The 18228-nt window shown below is 39.0% G+C and overlaps 1 protein-coding gene across 1 annotated transcript in view; it reads left to right on the top strand.

The window, feature by feature from the left end:
• Nucleotides 1–18228, top strand: part of ANKH (ANKH inorganic pyrophosphate transport regulator) — a 188284-nt gene that overhangs the window by 151147 nt on the left and 18909 nt on the right. The window contains exon 9 of the mRNA XM_043984237.1: nucleotides 1104–1199. Coding sequence (XP_043840172.1) covers nucleotides 1104–1199 — 96 coding nt within the window. The remainder of the gene's footprint in view (nucleotides 1–1103; nucleotides 1200–18228) is intronic.

The raw sequence follows: 18228 nt of genomic DNA, 5'->3' as shown, positions 1-18228 counted from the left end.
CCCTAAAATCAACATCCAGGGGAATGACCCTTATGGAGAGGCAGCCCACCATCTCTACCAATACCAGCTGCCACTGATAGGACAGGCAAGCCAACCTAGCCAAAGTAGCCAATGCCAGAAGAGTCAAGCCACAACCACCCCTTTGGCTAACACCTTCCTCCTGATTCAAGTAGATATGGGCTGAACCCAAGAGCCCTGGAAATAGCAGTCCTTGCTCCCTCCTTCTCTCATCTCATCCCCAACCCCCGTCATCAGCCCTGCTTCAATTGATTAAGGCAAGTCTTATGGAGGTGTTAGCTAACAACTGCTTCCTCGGTAACCATGACTAATGGAGACTTGGTTCTCATTCCCACTGTCCTGTTGGCTCAACATCAGAAACAGGTGGTTTTATCAGTGGGAATAATGTTAAAGAAGCATCTCTCCCCTTTGAACTTAAGAACGATGGGATCTTTCCATTTGACTTGCAGCTGAACTCTCTCTATTAGAACATAAGCTTCTTGAAATCAGAAACTGTCTTACCTTTCTCTTTGTATCCCTGGCGCTTACTTACCACGCTTGGCACATAATAAGGATTGAATAGATTTTCTCTCCCCCACCCCCCAATTCTTTCACTTATGTGCAAGATGGTATAATATTAGTACCCTCATAGGTACTGACATAATTCAAAACATCTGATTCTTTTCCAGTCACACTCTCCTTGCCACATTCTACCTTATACACCTGATGATACAAAACCAAAATAATCCCTGCCCTCAAAGAACTTGTGATCCACTGCGCAGACACAGAATGTGCATCCATCAAGTATGATACAGGGTAATGTGAGGAAAGAGAAAGTATAATGCTAGGCGACTGATTGGCAGGGATGTGAAAGAATAAGTTAGGAGATCTCTCTGGTCCCACCAAAGTCTTGAGTCTAAATTATGTCACCCTTAAATCAGGCAGGAGGAGTCATTCTAGGATGAAAAGAATTAGTGAAGTCAGAGCTGTGCCAAGGCACATGGCTGAGACTGCAAGGAGACTGTGGGAGTAAAATAGAGACCTCCAGAAACCCAATGCCTGCTCGTCAGTATTTTTTAGCACTAATTCTCTTTTTCTCATCCTAGAATAATCCCAGCAATAAACTGGTGAGCACTAGCAACACAGTGACGTCAACACATATAAAGAAATTCACCTTTGTCTGCATGGCGTTGTCCTTGACGGTAAGGTGTGTGTGTGTGTGTGTGTGTGTGTGTGTGTGTGTGTGTGTGTGTGTGTGTGTGTGTGTGTGTGTTTTTGTTTACAGAGCAGAAAATCGCTTCATCTACTCGTAATACTATATCTCAGAATTTAACATTTTGTAGTGAGACAATTGACACCTTTCATTTTCTTTTTTTTTCCCTCCTGAAATAGTAACTTAATCGTTTTGTCTTAGAGGAAGAGAGTGACTATAAGAACAGAAGACTGTGAATGAGTAGGGAAGTCCACTTTTAGACTTTCAGTCACTTCTCGTTCTCTTCAGAAAAGCAGACCTCACCTTCACCTTGCTTCATACCATTCCCATGCTAGGTGCGGCTATTGTGTGATTAGTGTATATAATGTGATTAGTCTAAATAATTGTTCAAATTCACACCTTGTGTTTCCATTGGGCTGGAACAAATGGCCATATTTTGCACAATTATAACTTCATGTCATCTGAATTCTAATACATAAAACCACTTCACAGGTTTTTTGTTTGTTCATACCTGTTATCATTAGTATAGAGATCTCTCCCTGAAAAAAACTCCTCCCAATGCAGATCAGCAGCCGTTTGGAAATAGGGATTTTTAGAGCATTATCTAAGCTATCCAGGGTCACTCAGCCGGTGACAACGAGCCAGAACATGGATGGGTTTTCCTGACTTTGGAGCCAGCTTTATATGCACTATGCAGCACTGCCCCCTTGATAACTCCTTACCTGAGTTTAAACCTACGAAGCCCATTTTATGGATTTCCATATTCCTTTTCCAAATTTTGTTTTCCAAATTCGAGTTTCTGTGGTGGAACTTTCCTGCCTTCCTGACTCCCCTTGTTCTGATGTAGCTGACCTCTCTTTCCAAATACAGAAACAGATCATGTTCCCTAGCTAGAAAAGGATGGCACACAAGACTAAAAATCAGCAGATTACATTCACAGGCCATGGCACCAATTCACTGTCTGGCCTTAGATAGTCATTTAACCTTTCTATACCTTCCTGTTCTCATCTGTGAAACAAGGAGGTCATTTTCCCTTATCCAAACTCAGAAATCATATTAAAATGAAAAATATGATATTGAAAATGTATGTGTTGTCTTCAACAAAGATCATTCAGGGTAGTTTTTTGGTTTTTGTTTTTTTTTTTATCAAACATTTAAACATCTACCAAATACCTACAAAGCATTTTACTGGACATAGAAAATAAAAATATGGGGAAAAAAATTCCCCAGACCTCAGGGAACTTAAAATTTACTGGGAAGGAGGATGGAATAGTTGATGTGTGCATATTTATGGATGTATATATACATATATGTGTACACATATACACACATAACTGTAAGTGGCAAATTAGAATGAGATAAGTACATGGGAGCAGACAAACAGTAGACAGAAACATGAGTGTTTGGAGGAGAAATAGACCAACTCCAGATCACGGGGAAAGGGGAAAGGATCAGAAGTGGAATCAGGGAAGATTTCATGAAGACATCTCTTGGGCTGGACCTTGAAGGAAGGAAAGAATTTCACCAGGTGGGGAATGGGATGTACAAATGTATGGAATTAAGAACAGACAGGATGGAATTAAGTAATATGTTTTGGGTTTTTTTTTTTTTTTTGGTTTGGTTTTTGTTTTGTTTTTGGTTTTTTGGTAAGGCAATGAGGGTTAAGTGACTTGCCCAGGGTCACACAGCTAGTAAGTGTCAAGTGTCTGAGGCCGGATTTGAACTCAGGTCCTCCTGAATCCAGGGCCAGTGCTCTATCCACTGCACCACCTAGCTGCCCCGGAATTAAGTAATATGGAACACTGAGCCTAAGTTCTGAGGGAGATATAAAGTTTAAATAAGACAAGGCTCCTAACTTCACAGGACTTACAGTCTCACAGATATATTTAAAAGATTGAAGGTAAGGATGCTAGTTGGAAGCTTTTATAATAATTCAGGCAAGAGGTAACCAAGGTCCTGAATTAAGTTTGGTAGCCAGCCATTCAGAAGTAGAATCTATAATACTTAGAATACAGTTGTCTAGCAGGACAATGTCAATGAGAAGGAAAAGAAAAGTCAAAAGTGGCCGTGAGGTTATAAGAGTAGGTAAGCAAGACACAGGACAGCTAGTTGGCACAGTGGATAAAAACACCAGGCTTGGAACCAGGACGACCAAAGTACAAATCCAGCCCCAGACATTTAGTTAGCTATGTGACCCTGGGCAAGTCACTTAACCCTGTTGGCCTTGGTTTCCTCCTCAGTAAAATGAGTTGGAAAAGCCAAGAAAACCCCAAATGGGATCACAAAGAGTCAGTCACAACTGAAACAACAGAACAACCACAAACCAAGATAATGGTAGTATCATCAGCAGAGACAGGAAAATTCAAGAGAGGTGGAAAGAAGGGAGGGCATGTGCACATGCATGTGCACACATGTACATGTGTCTGGGAGAGCTGACAGAGAGTGCAGATAGGAAGATTGGTGTGAAGTTTGTTAGGGCACCTAGGTAAAGATGTTCCATAAGAAGTTGGAAATCTGAGACTGAAGCTCAAAGAAGAGGTCAATATTAGAGATACCAATTTGAAAGCCATATTTATAGAATTAACAAAGCCCTGAGAATGATTATGACAGGAAGAGAGTATTCAGAGAGAAGAGCATAGGGTGTCCATGCAAAGAACTAGTGGAAGAGACCAAGGCTGAGCAATCAGAGGGAGAGGGCTAAAACCAGGAGCCCAGAGAAGAAGGAATATCAAGGAGTAGAGGGAGGAGACTTTCTAGATTTGCAGAAAAGTCAAAGGAGGAGGAAAACTGAGAAGAAGGCAACTGGATGTGGTGAGGAGGACTCTGGTATGAGATATACAAGGTGTTTATAATTCTGAAGCAAACAGGACACAACAAATATTTTTCTCTTAAATCAGGTGTTTATTAAATTTAAGTATTTATTCCATGTCAGGAACTGTTAGGCTCTAGGGATAAAAAAAAAAAAAGACAAAAAAATCCCTGCTTTGAAGTAGCTTACTGGACTAAAAACTAAAAATTTAGTTTTGAATTCAGTTTCATTTCATTTGTGTATTTTTTTGAAAACATAGTGTTTAATGTTTCTTTGTGTCTTCATTTATCCAGATTTCCTATTAGTTTCCTGTGTATGATTCAAGTTTGATTCATTAGAAAACATTTCGGGACAGCTAGGTGGTGCAGTGGACAAAGCACCCACCCTGGAATCAGGAGGACCTGAGTTCAAATCCAGCCTCAGACACCTGACACTTACTAGCTGTGTGACCCTGGGCAAGTCACTTAACCCCAATTGCCTCACCAAAAAAAAAGAAAAAGAAAAAGAAAACATTTGAAATATATGGAATGAGTGGTTATTTTTTTAGGCTTTCTCTGAGGATCTTAGATATAGTTTATACTAAATATTAGGAGGCTGAAATAAATTCTCTTCAAATTTTTGACCAGTGCCTAAAAGAACACAATATATAATTGGATCCATGGTTACCGTTTTCAGATGACATTAGTTACATATGCATGTGACAACTTTTAAAAATAATACCCATTTTTTTTCTACCAATTCTGTTAATAAGACTCCATGTTTCTCTGTATCAAAACAAGTACACTCTTTAACTCTGGATCCTTTGGGCAATGGATGAGGAAACATTTGGCAGCCCGAATAACACTGAATGTTTAAACAGACAATTTTGATTGCAGTAGGGAGCAGAATTTAATGATGACCAGAAAGCACACAGATTTGTTGTGGGGAGGGGAGAGATTTATTTCTCAATATAAACCTATATATGATCACAATTACTTATAAAAAATTGTAAATATGATTCCTAACAGTAACCCAAAGAATATTAAGACACACAGGTCTTTCTGTAAATAGAATGTCATTGAACTACCTTTCCTAGGACTCAATCAGGCCTATCTTGACATGGGGATATGGGGAAGTCCCAAATTCAGAGAAGGGGAGAAGGAAAGGTATCAGGGGAGGAGAAAGGAGAGAGAAATTGAGAGGAAGAGAGGGAAGAGAGAAATTTAAGGAGAAAGGGTTAATTAAGAGACATAGTATGGTAACAGCATGAGAGAAGAGAAGGGTAGGGATACAAGAGGTACTAGAGAGGTAAAATTAACATGACTTGGCCACTGATTTGATATCTGGGATAATTCTCTTGAGGGGAAAGATAATGAATGAGTTCTCTTTGGGATATGTTGACTTTGAGATAGCTAGATTTACTCTTAGAAGGCAATTAAGATCATAGATAAAGACCTGGAAGAGACCTTGGAAGTCATCTAGTCCAACTCTTGTTTTACAGATGAGGAAACTGAGACTTAGAGAGGTTCAATAAAGAGTTTGTATATAGTAAATTGCAGAGTTAGAATTTGAACTGAAGTTCTTCAACTCCAAATTTTGTGTTCGTTATACTCCTGTAGCCCAGAAATTTAATCTAGTCCCATGGTTCATTGAAGCCCACTTATCTGAGATTGATTGTTCTGACAGAAGCTCATCAAGGAAGGGGCAAGTTATTATGCAGTGCCCATTTCCATAGAGCTAGAAAATACCAAGGTGTCCACTGACAATTATATTGCCAAGCATATCTAAGGAAGCAGGCGGGCTCCTAACTGAACTTCTGTCCTTGCCATCATCATAGGAGTCATTTAACATGTGTTAGGAAAGCCCTTCAAAAACTAGACTCCACATAAGCAAAGTTAGTTGCATACACTTTTGTCCCTGTAATGTCCTTTAAAAGAAAGGGCCGGGGGGGGGGGGGGGAGCCAGTTTAAAGTTACTTACCAAAATAGCAAAGCATTCCCATTGCTTAATATCATTTGCTCATTTAACTTTGTTTACTGTCATTTAGTCATCACTGGTTCATATTCTGCCCTTCCCCCCTGCATCTTTCCCTGACTCACATGTGTGTGGTGTTGTCTGGACATATTAGAATTATGTATGACAGAAGGAACTCGAACTCTGAATCAGCACCTGTTACCCTAGACGACCTTCCATTCACCACCACATCCCCCACTGCCTTCTCATTTTGGTTTTTTGCTCTCTGCAGCATCCAAGGAGAGAAAAACAGAACCCTGCAATATAAACTGTTTTAAAAATAGTTCTATAAAGCAAGTATTGGCAAAACATTAAAAATGTTGAAGATACTAGGGGATTTAAAAAATAAAACAACTAGGAACCTTTCTGTTTCATGGCCTGTACCTGAGCTTTTGGAAGACTGTTAAATGACAGGAAAGCTAAAGTTGAGTCTACATGTATACTTTCATGATTTAGTTTCCCTTAGATCACATCAACAAGCATTTATTAAATGCCTGCTCTTCCAGGCACTCACATTTCATATTATATGCTTTCCTCTGTTCTCAGCCGAACCTCTTGCAAAAGAATATCGTCATTATATTTTAAGGGGAAATACTCTGCAATACATTTGAGTTTTAAAGGGATTATTTTTATAAGTCTAAACACTCCAATCGTTCCTATCTAAGTACTTAAAAAAAAAAATCCAGTCCTATAACGAACATCAATAATCAAGTATATTGTTATTGTAGAATGAAGCCTTTTGCTATGAAAGCAAAAAAACCCCCATAATTTTAGCACAAGAAAAAAACCTTAAGATTTTTTTTGCTACGCAATATTCTGATTTGTGATTCTATAACAGATTTCAAAATAAGGAAATTGAAGTCTGCCTAAAGACGAAAGGAATCTTTATGGTTATCTAATGCAGTTCAATCTACACTCCTTCACAAGGTCATCTAGTCTACCCACTCTCTCCAGCCTGAAATTGCTTATAAAAGTTGTCGTGCATATAGGACAAGATATATACAACTATAACACCAGGTGGCTGGTGTTCTATGTGAGCAGTATAATAGCAAAACAAGTATAATCCTTCAAGTTCTTTAGCTATCCCTTGATATCAACGTACAGTGTCAACATTTAAACCCTTAGCTGTTAGTACAGGTCCTGTACTAAGTTATGTATGTTGGCCGGGATGGGGGCAGGGGCAGGAGGGGTGAAGGAAGGGAAGGGGAAAAAAGGCAAAAAACCCCAAATTTACATGATAACTTTACTATATATTTAAAAGTGGATAAAAAGATTGTATAACAGATTTGCAGTTTGATATGCAGTTATCTTTTTTATTATATAATATTATGCAAATGCTTATTTTATTCCATATGTTAAAAAATATTTTTTAAAAAAATTAGCATGATTTGAACAGCTCTGCACCATGACTTTTCTTGGAGAACTGCCTCCTTCTGAAAGACTTCAACTGTTGACTTTTAGAGACAGGTGTGTGTATGTTTTTTTTTTCTTTTGATAAGAACTTAACAAGCCTTTGAACTGCAAAGATGTAGGTCATAAGATTGAAAGTTAGGAGTAGGCTGGGCAAACAGTAGACTTGAACCAGACAGATTAATGTGAACTCAGCCTAATGACCTTTCTTCTGAATTGTGAAGGGAGACAGCAGCAGTGATGGTGTTCATACATCATATTTGCTTTGCTCTCCCCCAACCTGTCATAACTCCTCTCCATTCACCTTTTTGCTCTTTTTTCTACAACCTTGATCACTGTTCTCTCTTGCTTCCTTTTAAAGATGAGTATTATCCAATCTAAAGGGCATTTATTCTAAATGGAAAGAGTATTAGGCCTAGGCATAAGTGGGCCGGGTACTATGATCCAAGCCCTCCCCCTTACTGTGTGATTTGGGGAAACTCACTTAACTTTTCAAAGCCTTGATCTCTTTATCTGTAAAAGAAGGAAGTTAGACTAGATAATTTCTAAGCTTCCTTCTAGCTCTTCTACTCCAGTGTTCTTTGAAATCTACTGTCCATAACCAAAATTTATCACACACTCTGTGTCTTAGGGAGTTGCTTAAGGCACAATCCTAAAATTTTGCTAAGAAGCAAAAGTAAGCTCATTGGCCCATAGTTTTCAGACTCTCCTTACTTACCTCTTTTAAAATTGAGATAATTTTATCTTCCCTGTGTTGCCTCCCCCATTTCCCAAGATCTCTCCAAGATCACAAACCATAGCTTAGAAATTACATCTTCCAGGGGCAGCTAGGTGGCATAGTGGATAAAGCACTGGTCCTGGATTCAGGAGTATCTGAGTTCAAATCAGGCTTCAGACGCTTGCTGCTTACTAGCTGTGTGACCCTGGGCAAGTCACTTAACCCTCATTGCCCTGCCAAAAAAAAAAGAAATAAAGAAATTACATCTTCCAGTTCTTTCAGTACCAGAGGTGGTAGTTCATCTGAGCCTGATGACATCAGAATTATAATGTAATATGATTCTTTCCATTGTTAAATAAGTAGATAATATTCAACCAGTTTTCTCTTTAAAATATGTAAGCCAAAGTATTAACTCTAATTAAGAATTTATAGCTTTCAGGGGCAGCTAGGTGGCGCAGTGGATAAAGCGCCAGCCCTGGATTCAGGAGGACCTGAGTTCAAATATGACCTCAGACACTTGACACTTACTAGCTGTGTGACCCTGGGCAAGTCACTTAACCCTCATTGCCCTGCCCCCCCCCCCCAAAAAAAAAGAAAGAATTTACAGCTTTCTCTAAAAATCCCTTCATTTGTTATAATTCCTACCCAGATATTTCTTACCTTCACTTAAATCCTGCCATGTTTCCCGATGATATGGAGGTGAACCTGGGTTCTTAAAGATTATACCGGGCAGCTAGGTGGCGCAGTGGATAGAGCACCGGCCCTGGAGTCAGGAGTACCTGAGTTCAAATCCGGCCTCAGACACTTAACACTTACTAGCTGTGTGACCCTGGGCAAGTCACTTAACCCCAATTGCCTCACTAAAAAAAAAAAAGAAAAAGATTATACCAAGAGAGTTCAAACTCTAGAAGGCCCCAGCAAGTTGGAAAGGATTCAAGTATGCACCTTGAAATGACTGGTGTGTATATTTATGAAGATCAGACTAGGTCAGTGTGGAGAGGTTCCACACCTGAAGGTTGCCAGTGGGTGACAGAATTGTTTTGGCCACAGGAACTCACAAAGACTAAAGAGATTAAGGGTTGTTGGGTTTTGTTGGGTTTTTTTTTGGTTTCTGGGGTTTTTTTGGCAGTGGGGGGGGGGTCACTAGACTCATAGTCAGGAATGGCCTGGTTTCAAATCCTAATTCTTAAAATGACTAGCAATTTACCTATTAATTTTACCCCTCTAAGATCCAGTTTCCACATCTATAAAATGTGGATGACAGTATTTGTGCTATTTATCTAACTTCTTGTTTTAAGGCAAACACTTCGTAAATGTTTAAAAATAATATAAATATACCTTCTTTAAATAGAATATTGTTAACCTGAAAGCCAAGAAGGTCTGAGTCAAGCCTCACCTCTGACATATACTGATCTATGACTAGTTCTTTAACTTCTTACTTATCTTGGCAGTTCTCTAAGCTGCAGAGAAGATGCCAACCTGCATTGGTAGAGGAAGTTTCTCCACCAAAAGAATCATAGGTCCAGTCCTTATCTTCATATAAATATAAGCTATCATCATCACTATTATTCCTGCATGGGAAGGATGCTGATCTCAGTGGAGAGAGTACCTATATAGACGGAAATATTTTTAGAATGAAAGCAGATGCACCACTGGAGTAAAAAAACCAAAAAACCCTCAGGAGTTTGCTTTATTTCCACACATTACATTACCATAGTATCCTTAGTAACCCCTTCAACACTAGGAACTAGCTGTTATCAGAAGCTTGGTGAGAAGGAAGCCCTGCTCTGTCTCCCTCCTTCCCCCCAACCTGCTTCCAATGAGAGCCTACAGCCCTGGGAGAATCTACCAACTCTTGAAGGAAAAGGCCCTAAGAACAGAAACTATAATGCTCAGAATGCCTCTGAGATATGCAGATCTTTCTAAAATGAAAATTCCACAAATTGCTTTTGATTTCTTATTGAAATTGTATTTGCATAAGCATGTAAAAAGCTAAGTAACCCATTTTTTATTGTTGTTGGGTTTTTTAAATTTATTTTTTTGCAGGGCAGTGAGGGTTAAGTGACTTGTCCAGGGTCACTTAAAAGTGTCTGAGGCTGGATTTGAACTGAGGTCCTCCTGAATCCAGGGCCTGTACTTTATCCACTTCACTACCTAGCTGCCCCTAAGTAACCCATTTTTAAAAGCTATTCACACAGAATTAAGGTTAATTTTTAAATTTCTCTTTTTCCTCTCCCCTCACATTAATGCACTTCTCTTAGCTTTTTTGGTGGGGGAGGTATTGGAGGGGGCAGGCCAGGGGACAGGAGGCAGGAGGATCACATTTGAAAACATTCTCCCATCCTTAAATGTGTTTGGGGAAGTGTGGAGTATCAGGAATCCAAAGGATATTCTTAGAAGTCTTTCCAAAAGTTCCTTCACCCTGCCATAGGAGTAAGGAAGCAATGGAAGAGGCTTAGATTGTTTCCTTGCCTCCTCCCCCTAACCTCTGTAGCCCATTGAACTCCTCTCTCACTCCCACACAACCCCCAGGCTTCCTTCAGAAATGCAGATTTTTCCCTCAGTCTAGTCTGATGCCAACTTTTCCAGCCTTTCTGCTCTTCTCTGACCCTTCAGCTCTAAACTGAGCCTGGGGTGATGGGGAGGGCCACTGGCCATATTTGCTAAAATTGGACTTGGAAAAGTAGCATTATAATTCACAGGACATCGCATTTGAAACCTATTGATGTGTTTTATAGGGTGTTTTCCCTTCATTTTCTGAAACTATCTTCTCTAGTTATTATTGATGCTTAGGGTTGGCAGAAACAAGGACAGATTTTTATTGGTGGCTTTGCTTAGTTTTGCTTTTTTTCTATACACCTACAGTTGCTTCTAAAGTAGAAAAAAACATAAGATTAAAAATAACCAAAAAATTTAATTCATAAAAATGTTTTATGAATTGCATCAATGTAATTTTAGCTGTGTCTTGGTAACAATTTTTATTAGCTATGTAATATTAATTTAGGCAGCTCTTTTCTGTTTGTGGGAGCCATGATTTATATACATGTATGGAGAATCCTAATATATATGTCCGTCAGACTTTTCAAGGTCTTCTGTGAATGTTAAGAATATAATGGGGGGGGCGGCTAGGTGGTGCAGTGGATAGAGCACCGGCCCTGGAGTCAGGAGTACCTGAGTTCAAATCCAGCCTCAGATGCTTAACACTTATTAGCCGTGTGACCCTGGGCAAGTCACTTAACCCCAATTGCCTCACTAAATATATATATATATATATATATATATATATATTTAGTGAGCTAGGTGGTGCAGTGGGAAAAGCCTCATTGCCCCAGGCTCCCCCCACCCAAAAGAATATATTTACTTATTTCCTGCAAGGCCTATAGAGAATATACATGAAGAACTTGAATTATTAACACTGTATATTCACAATTTCTCCTACTGTCAGTTTGGGATTTTTTTTTTATTTTGGTGGGGCAGTGAGGGTTAAGTGACTTTCCCAGGGTCACACAGCTAGTAAGTGTCAAGTGTCTGAGGCTGGATTTGAACTCAGGTCCTCCTGAATCCAGGGCTGGTGCTTTATCCACTGTGCCATCCAGCTGCCCCCAAGTTTGGGACATTTTATAGGTAGACCCTCATGTGACTTTCTAAAATGAAAATTCAGCAACTGGCTTTTGATTTCTTAACAGAGTTGTACTTGAGTCAGCATGTAAAAAGCTTAAGTAACTCATTTTTAAAATAATTACAAAAAAATTTTAAGTTACATTTTAAGTTTCTCTCTCTTTTTCTCTTGCCTCCTATTAATGCACTTCTCTCATCTTTTTGTCGGGGGAAGGGTGGAAGAGGGCCACATGTGCAAACATTTTTCTCACCCTTAAATATGTTTGTTTTGGGAAGTTGGCATCTGGGAGTATGCAGTAGCAGGAATAGTAAATGTCCTGGGAGTAGTGACTGCCAAGGTCAGAGGCTCCCATTGAGGATGCATATTATTGAAAGGTAGGCTAGGGTATGGTGACATCATGTCAGAGACCTCAGATTGCCTTCCCCTTCCTTATCCCATCATATATTACAGTTGAGCTTCTCTCTGACAAATGGAGGCATGTTCACTGTCACTTAAGGAAGGAAAGGCCAACAAAGCAAAAAGAAACCATTCTGTGGATCCCCTTTGTTCTGTATAATAATATCTTATGACTTCAGAGACCAGTGATTTTTACTGCTTGGAGATCTGGTTCTGTGTTCACTAAGTCTTTCACTCAAGCTTTGATCTTTCTGGATGTTGGTCTTGAAATAGATGGGTGGGGAAGAAGGAAATATTCACAGCATACACTGCTCTTCCCCCAAAACAATAAATTAGCAGTGGGTGTTCTGGGAAAATATGTGCATATTTATTTTTTGTTGCAACAGATTGACCTCATGGAGTTTTTAAAGTATATTTCACTGTTGTACTCGGTCTGCTATGCACTGATCTCTGATGTGATCTAGGGATGCTTCTAGAAAGACAACACCTGCTGATCAGCATTAGAAGCAGTAACCCATCCATTTTTTAAATCCTCCCTTACTTTCTGTTTTAGTGTTAGATCTACATGGCTTCGTGTTAGTTCTAGTGGATTTTTGTAACTGGTGCCTGAATTTATGCCAGGTATTTGTACACTTAGTAAGTACTCCTTGGTGGGTTTTAGGAGTTTGTGGGGCCACAGAATTCCTCTGAGAAATGCCACAAAAGGATTGTGGTATGTTTTTCATTTAGTTGAATATTCACATATAGAGAGAGAGCCCTTCATTGGTGTCTCTTGGAATCCAGTCCTTGCATAACCTTTCGGAAATTAGGCACATGCCATTTGAAAATGTAGGCCCCAGGAACAGAGTCTAATTTCAGAAGGGCCATTTCTAGGTTAATAAAGATGTGGGTCTTCACAAGCCTCTTACACAAGTATAAAAGCAGGTTTGGAGCAAGAGGGATATCAGTTGTCCCATTCTGCTTTCATATGGCAGGATCGGCAGGCAGTAGTTTACCAGGGATCAGTGGCTAGTCTTTCAGGAATATTTCCCTGTTACTTAAAAAAAAAATTATATTCATTAGAAACAGCTTAAATGGTTGAAAAGACCGGCATTGTCCAACAGGTTAAATCGATCTTACTGAGTATCATTGTTATTTCCCTTTTCCATTGGACACATTACATAGGTGTGTTGAAACCCAGGAAAACAACAGAGTTCTGTGGATGACTGGGCTGAGCTTTGCAGAGTGGGATTTAGCTGCACTAATCAGCTTTGTTTCATAATCCATAAGATATTGTATAGGAAACAAAGGATCCAGTGTTTGTGATTTCTCCTTTTTTTCTTTGTTTCTGGACCTGTGCAGATTCTCCAAAGTGCTTCATGCCATGAGTATGTGAGCCTATTTTATTGAAGGTGCTAAGAATATGGCCTTGATGGTTACAGGATGTTGCCAGGTCAGGGAAATGCCCGTTTAGAAGCAGGAGCATATACCTCCAAAAGTCATGGATTTTAACCCAAAATAAAGATATGTGTTTAATATAGTATAAAGCCTGGAAGGAATATGAAATACTGCCCCTAATTTGGGACTGGAAAAGAGTGAAGGACTTAATCACAAACTGCCCATTTTTCTGTTTACTATAGAGTAAAGAAGGAAAGTCAGGGAAGCAATGATCAAAGTAATTGATTTTGCTGCACAGAGATGGAAGACTTGACCTTTCCATAATATCTTAGAAGGGGCCGCCATCCTATTCCAGAGACATAGTCTAAAAGATAATTCTAAAAGATAATAAATGCCTGTCTAGGTGCTAACAATTTAAAAATAAAATTTCTGCAGGCACATATCTCCTTGAGCAGATAGGGAAATTTTATGTTCCCATCTGCCATGGGGTTAGCAGTACTTAAAAAGGGATCTGAAAAAGCCATTTGAACCATTAGATGGTTCCCGTTCAGTTGTCTATATTTTTTATTTGTGAAAAAGTTGATGATTCCATTCCAAGCTGTGCTTCTAATTACCACCTTCTTCAGTAACGGCGAAAGTAAATGTCTTTAAATTGTGACATGAAATGGGTGAGCAAGCAGTTCTTTTCATTGCTTCTGTCTGTACACAGCTACAAATTATAAAGAATGGATACCGAGGGAAAGTGTGGGGTGGGGAATGGTGCCACATGAACATAATCACCATTAATCAGGTACAGGGCTACTTTCAACACTGTTTCAACCGGTGTGCTAATCCTGGTTAAGAGACAAGCCTTAATGGATATGGAATGAAAAATGAATTGGCTCTTACAATTAAAAGAAGTTTCCCTTAGAGATAATGGTGAGCACATCAATACTTGTGCTTCAGAAATGCTCCCATGAATCACTTTGACTGAATCCGATGGAAGCTGCTGATTTAGGTGAAGATATTGCAACACTCTCTGCCCACTGAGGCCTGGGTGGAGATGGGTGGAGGGGAAAGCCTGAGTATTCTTTCCAGTTTCAAGGTGATTAAACATAATTAATTCTATAATCAGTTAGGCTGGGCATATTCCCAAATCATATAAAAAGAGAAGTTGAGGGAAACAATGACTGTGTAGCCAAATAAAAGCCTACTGCTAAGACTTGCGGCTTAGTAAAAGGAAGCCAAACTCAGAGCCAGGAAGACCTGGGTTTGAGTTTGGTCTTTGACACAGAGAATATTGTCTGGGGGACCCTCTATCAGCCTTTAACTTTTCAGAGCCCCAGGCAACTCTCTGAGATTCAGTTGGCACAGACCAATGCTGATCTACATTGGCAAAGGGAATTTCCTCATGAGAAGGTCCAATGAAAACACAAGTCCAGACCCTTCTCTTCTCCCTCACACTTCCCCCCTCCAAAAAAAAAAAAAATCTAGAAAAATAAAAATAGATATGATTATTCTACCAATGTTTCTTGGATTTAAGAATTAATTGTTGGGGCAGCTAGATGGCGCAGTGGATAAAGCACCGGCCATGGAGTCAGGAGTACCTGAGTTCAAATCCGGCCTCAGACACTTAACACTTACTAGCTGTGTGACCCTGGGCAAGTCACTTAACCCCAACTGCCTCACTTAAACAAAACAAAACAAAAAACAATTAATTGTTGAAGGCAGGGGAACATTGTTAAAATATTACACTAGCCACTTTCCCACCTGTCTTTTAAAAACTCTTTTAATGAGATAGAGTACCTATTTGTCTCATCAAATTTCCCTATTTGCCATCTGTTTAAAAAATGTTGTATGATAATGCAACCTTTCATGCACAAAGACCATACTGAGAGATGGTTGAGTTCACCTATTAATAGCTGTTGGAGCCAAGATTTAAGCTTCTTCCTTTACTGGATAATCCTTGAAGGCAAGGACCGTGTTTTATTTGTTCCTGTATCCTCTGTGGCGTCTGGCACACAAATCCTCTTCTGCTGAATGAGGTGAATGAATGAAGTCCCAGATCTCAGACATATGAACTTAAAAAAAAAAAAAGACAAGAGCACTTTTGGAATCCAAACAGAAAAAACTTATTTGTCATTTGTGGTGGAAAGAGAAACATTTTGGCACGTTACCACACTTTAGGTCATATTTTGTAAATCATTTAAATGCTACATTAGTTTTCAGCGTTCATTTCTAAGTTTTCTTGCAAATGCTAAATAATCTCACTTCCATTTCCATCAGTCCTCTGGGGAAATACCTCAGCCCCTAATACCAAAGCTGACACCTTAACAAAGTACCTGGCACATAGTGAGCCCTTGACAAAGGCATCTTAACTTGTTTAACAAGTTGTGATGGTAAAGGAATAATAATAACTGACAGTGCCTTAAGGTTTGCCTAGCGCTTCATGTATTTTAATTCATTTGATGAGCCTTATGGGGAGAGATACAAGTGATACTGTTATCCCCTTTTTTACAGATGGGGAAAGTGAGGCTCAAGTTAAGCAGCTTTCCCATGGTTCTACAGGCCAATTCAGGACTCTCCCTATTCCATGTCTAGCATTCCCATTATATCTTGTGGTTTTATTCTCCTTTGTCAGTTTTGGACCAGAAAGGAGGAGGTAGTAATAACCATAGTAATTAAAGGACAATGTCTGCTTTATGTATATACATAAAGTAGTTGGAACATGGAATAGAATGGGTAGATGTTTTATTTTTGAAGGGGAAGGAGTTCACAAGTATATGATTGACTAAAGGATATCAAGAAATGCCCAGTTTAAACTATTGTGGGGGCAGTGTTTTACAACTCATTAAATGGCTTTATTCAAAGTGTTACTCATTAATTCAACCATTTTTCCTGATTACTTACTATATAAAAGGCACTGTGCCAACAAGTACCTGAGAAGGGATTCAAAAATGAATGACAAAGTCCATGCCCTCAAGAAGTTTATGATCTTGTTAGGGAGATGAGACCTGTAAGCCAATAACTTCTAAAAAGTTTTTCACTTTTATATCCATTATTCTACCACTCCCAAGATCATAATGATCTTTTTCATGTGGGTCTGAGCATAGTTTTCTCAATTTTATCATTTAATAGATGATACAGAGAAAATAGTTAATTATATTGACCAAAGGACCAGAACAGAAAAAGATTTAGGTTCTAAATTGCTTCTGTAAATTGAAATGGAAAATCAAAGAAAGCAAAGTTCAGAATAAATACATGCAGGTTAGCATATATAACAGTACAGTGCATATAAATATATATTTAAAGAATACATATCATATATATGAAACGGATCTATAGGCCATATTAGATATAAGAAGTACATATGACACTGAGGCATAAAGAGGAATATAATAATATACAGTAACTTATTTAGAACTAAAAGGGACCTTGGAAAAAACAACCTAGTCTAACCCTTTCACTTAATAGATGACGAAATGGAGGCCGAGAGATAGTTAAGCTGAAGAGCCAGGATTCAAACCCAGATCTTGGCTCCAAATCCAGTGTGTCATCCACTATGCTTATTCTTACTCACTTTAGGGGGCAATGCCCCATCCTTAATTCTACAGTGCAACTTTCTGTTAGACTTTCAAATATAAACCTAGAGTCTAGGTCATATTTGGAATAACAGCATTGCAAATACCTAACATGCAAGAAGGTATCCTGCCAAGTCAGAAGAGAGCTGAGGTTGCTATAGAGAACTAGTAAGAGGGTAATGGAGATGGAAGTTCAGAAAATGGGATTCAAGAAAGACCGAGGAATTTGCATTTATTTAGGTCAAATAAAATACTGATAAAAGCCTCAGTAAAGACTTTATCAATATCATCAGGAATTGTTTTGGTGACCAGATTTTGCCCATCTCAACTGGGAATAAAACAAGAAATGACTTTTTAAAAAAATTTTTTTAGTGAGGCAATTGGGGTTAAGTGACTTGCCCAGGGTCACACAGCTAGTAAGTGTTAAGTGTCTGAGGCCGGATTTGAACTCAGGTACTCCTGACTCCAGGGCCGGTGCTCTATCCAAGAAATGACTTTTAATTGCAGAACAAGGGAGTTAAAATAGGTATAAAGAAGAACTTCTTGTCAGTAAAGATTATTGCAATTGGTTGTTAAGGAAAATTATAGAAATTCCTTCCTTGATGGTTTTGAAAATGACAGGATGAACTCATACCTGCATGGTAAAGGTAATCATTTACTTGATGATAAGGACAGAGGGTAAAATCTGGACCTGAAATTTCATTGCCACCCCTGTAGTTTCATTCCTGGAAAGGGGCCATTAGGACTTCACAGAATAGAAGGAAAAGTTAAAATTGCAGCTTCAGAAAGGGTAACAAACAGAATGAAGTGGGTAGCTTTGGAAGATACCTCTCTATTTCAAAGAAATATACCTATCTTTCTTCTATGAAATTTCAGTCAATTTTCAAGTTCTTCAAATGCTGTTCTAATGAACTAAGGTTGTAGGGCGCCTGCAGCCAAATGCTAGAAACAAGAATACTCTTCCTCTGAAGTATGACCTTTCCAGCCACCACCTTTCCCTACACTTCCCCCTAAAAATAAATCAAACACACACACAAACTACCTTTGAACTGGCAACAGGCCTGCTTGCATGCTAAGGTATTTATAGTGCAGTTATTCCAAATATAACCTTTGGCTCTGGGCCACCTCTTCTTGTGT

This window comes from Dromiciops gliroides, chromosome 1 (genome assembly GCF_019393635.1).
Source record: "Dromiciops gliroides isolate mDroGli1 chromosome 1, mDroGli1.pri, whole genome shotgun sequence".
NCBI lineage: Eukaryota > Metazoa > Chordata > Mammalia > Microbiotheria > Microbiotheriidae > Dromiciops > Dromiciops gliroides.
Note: the sequence above shows the minus strand (reverse complement) of the source record. Positions and strands in the feature narration are given on the sequence as shown.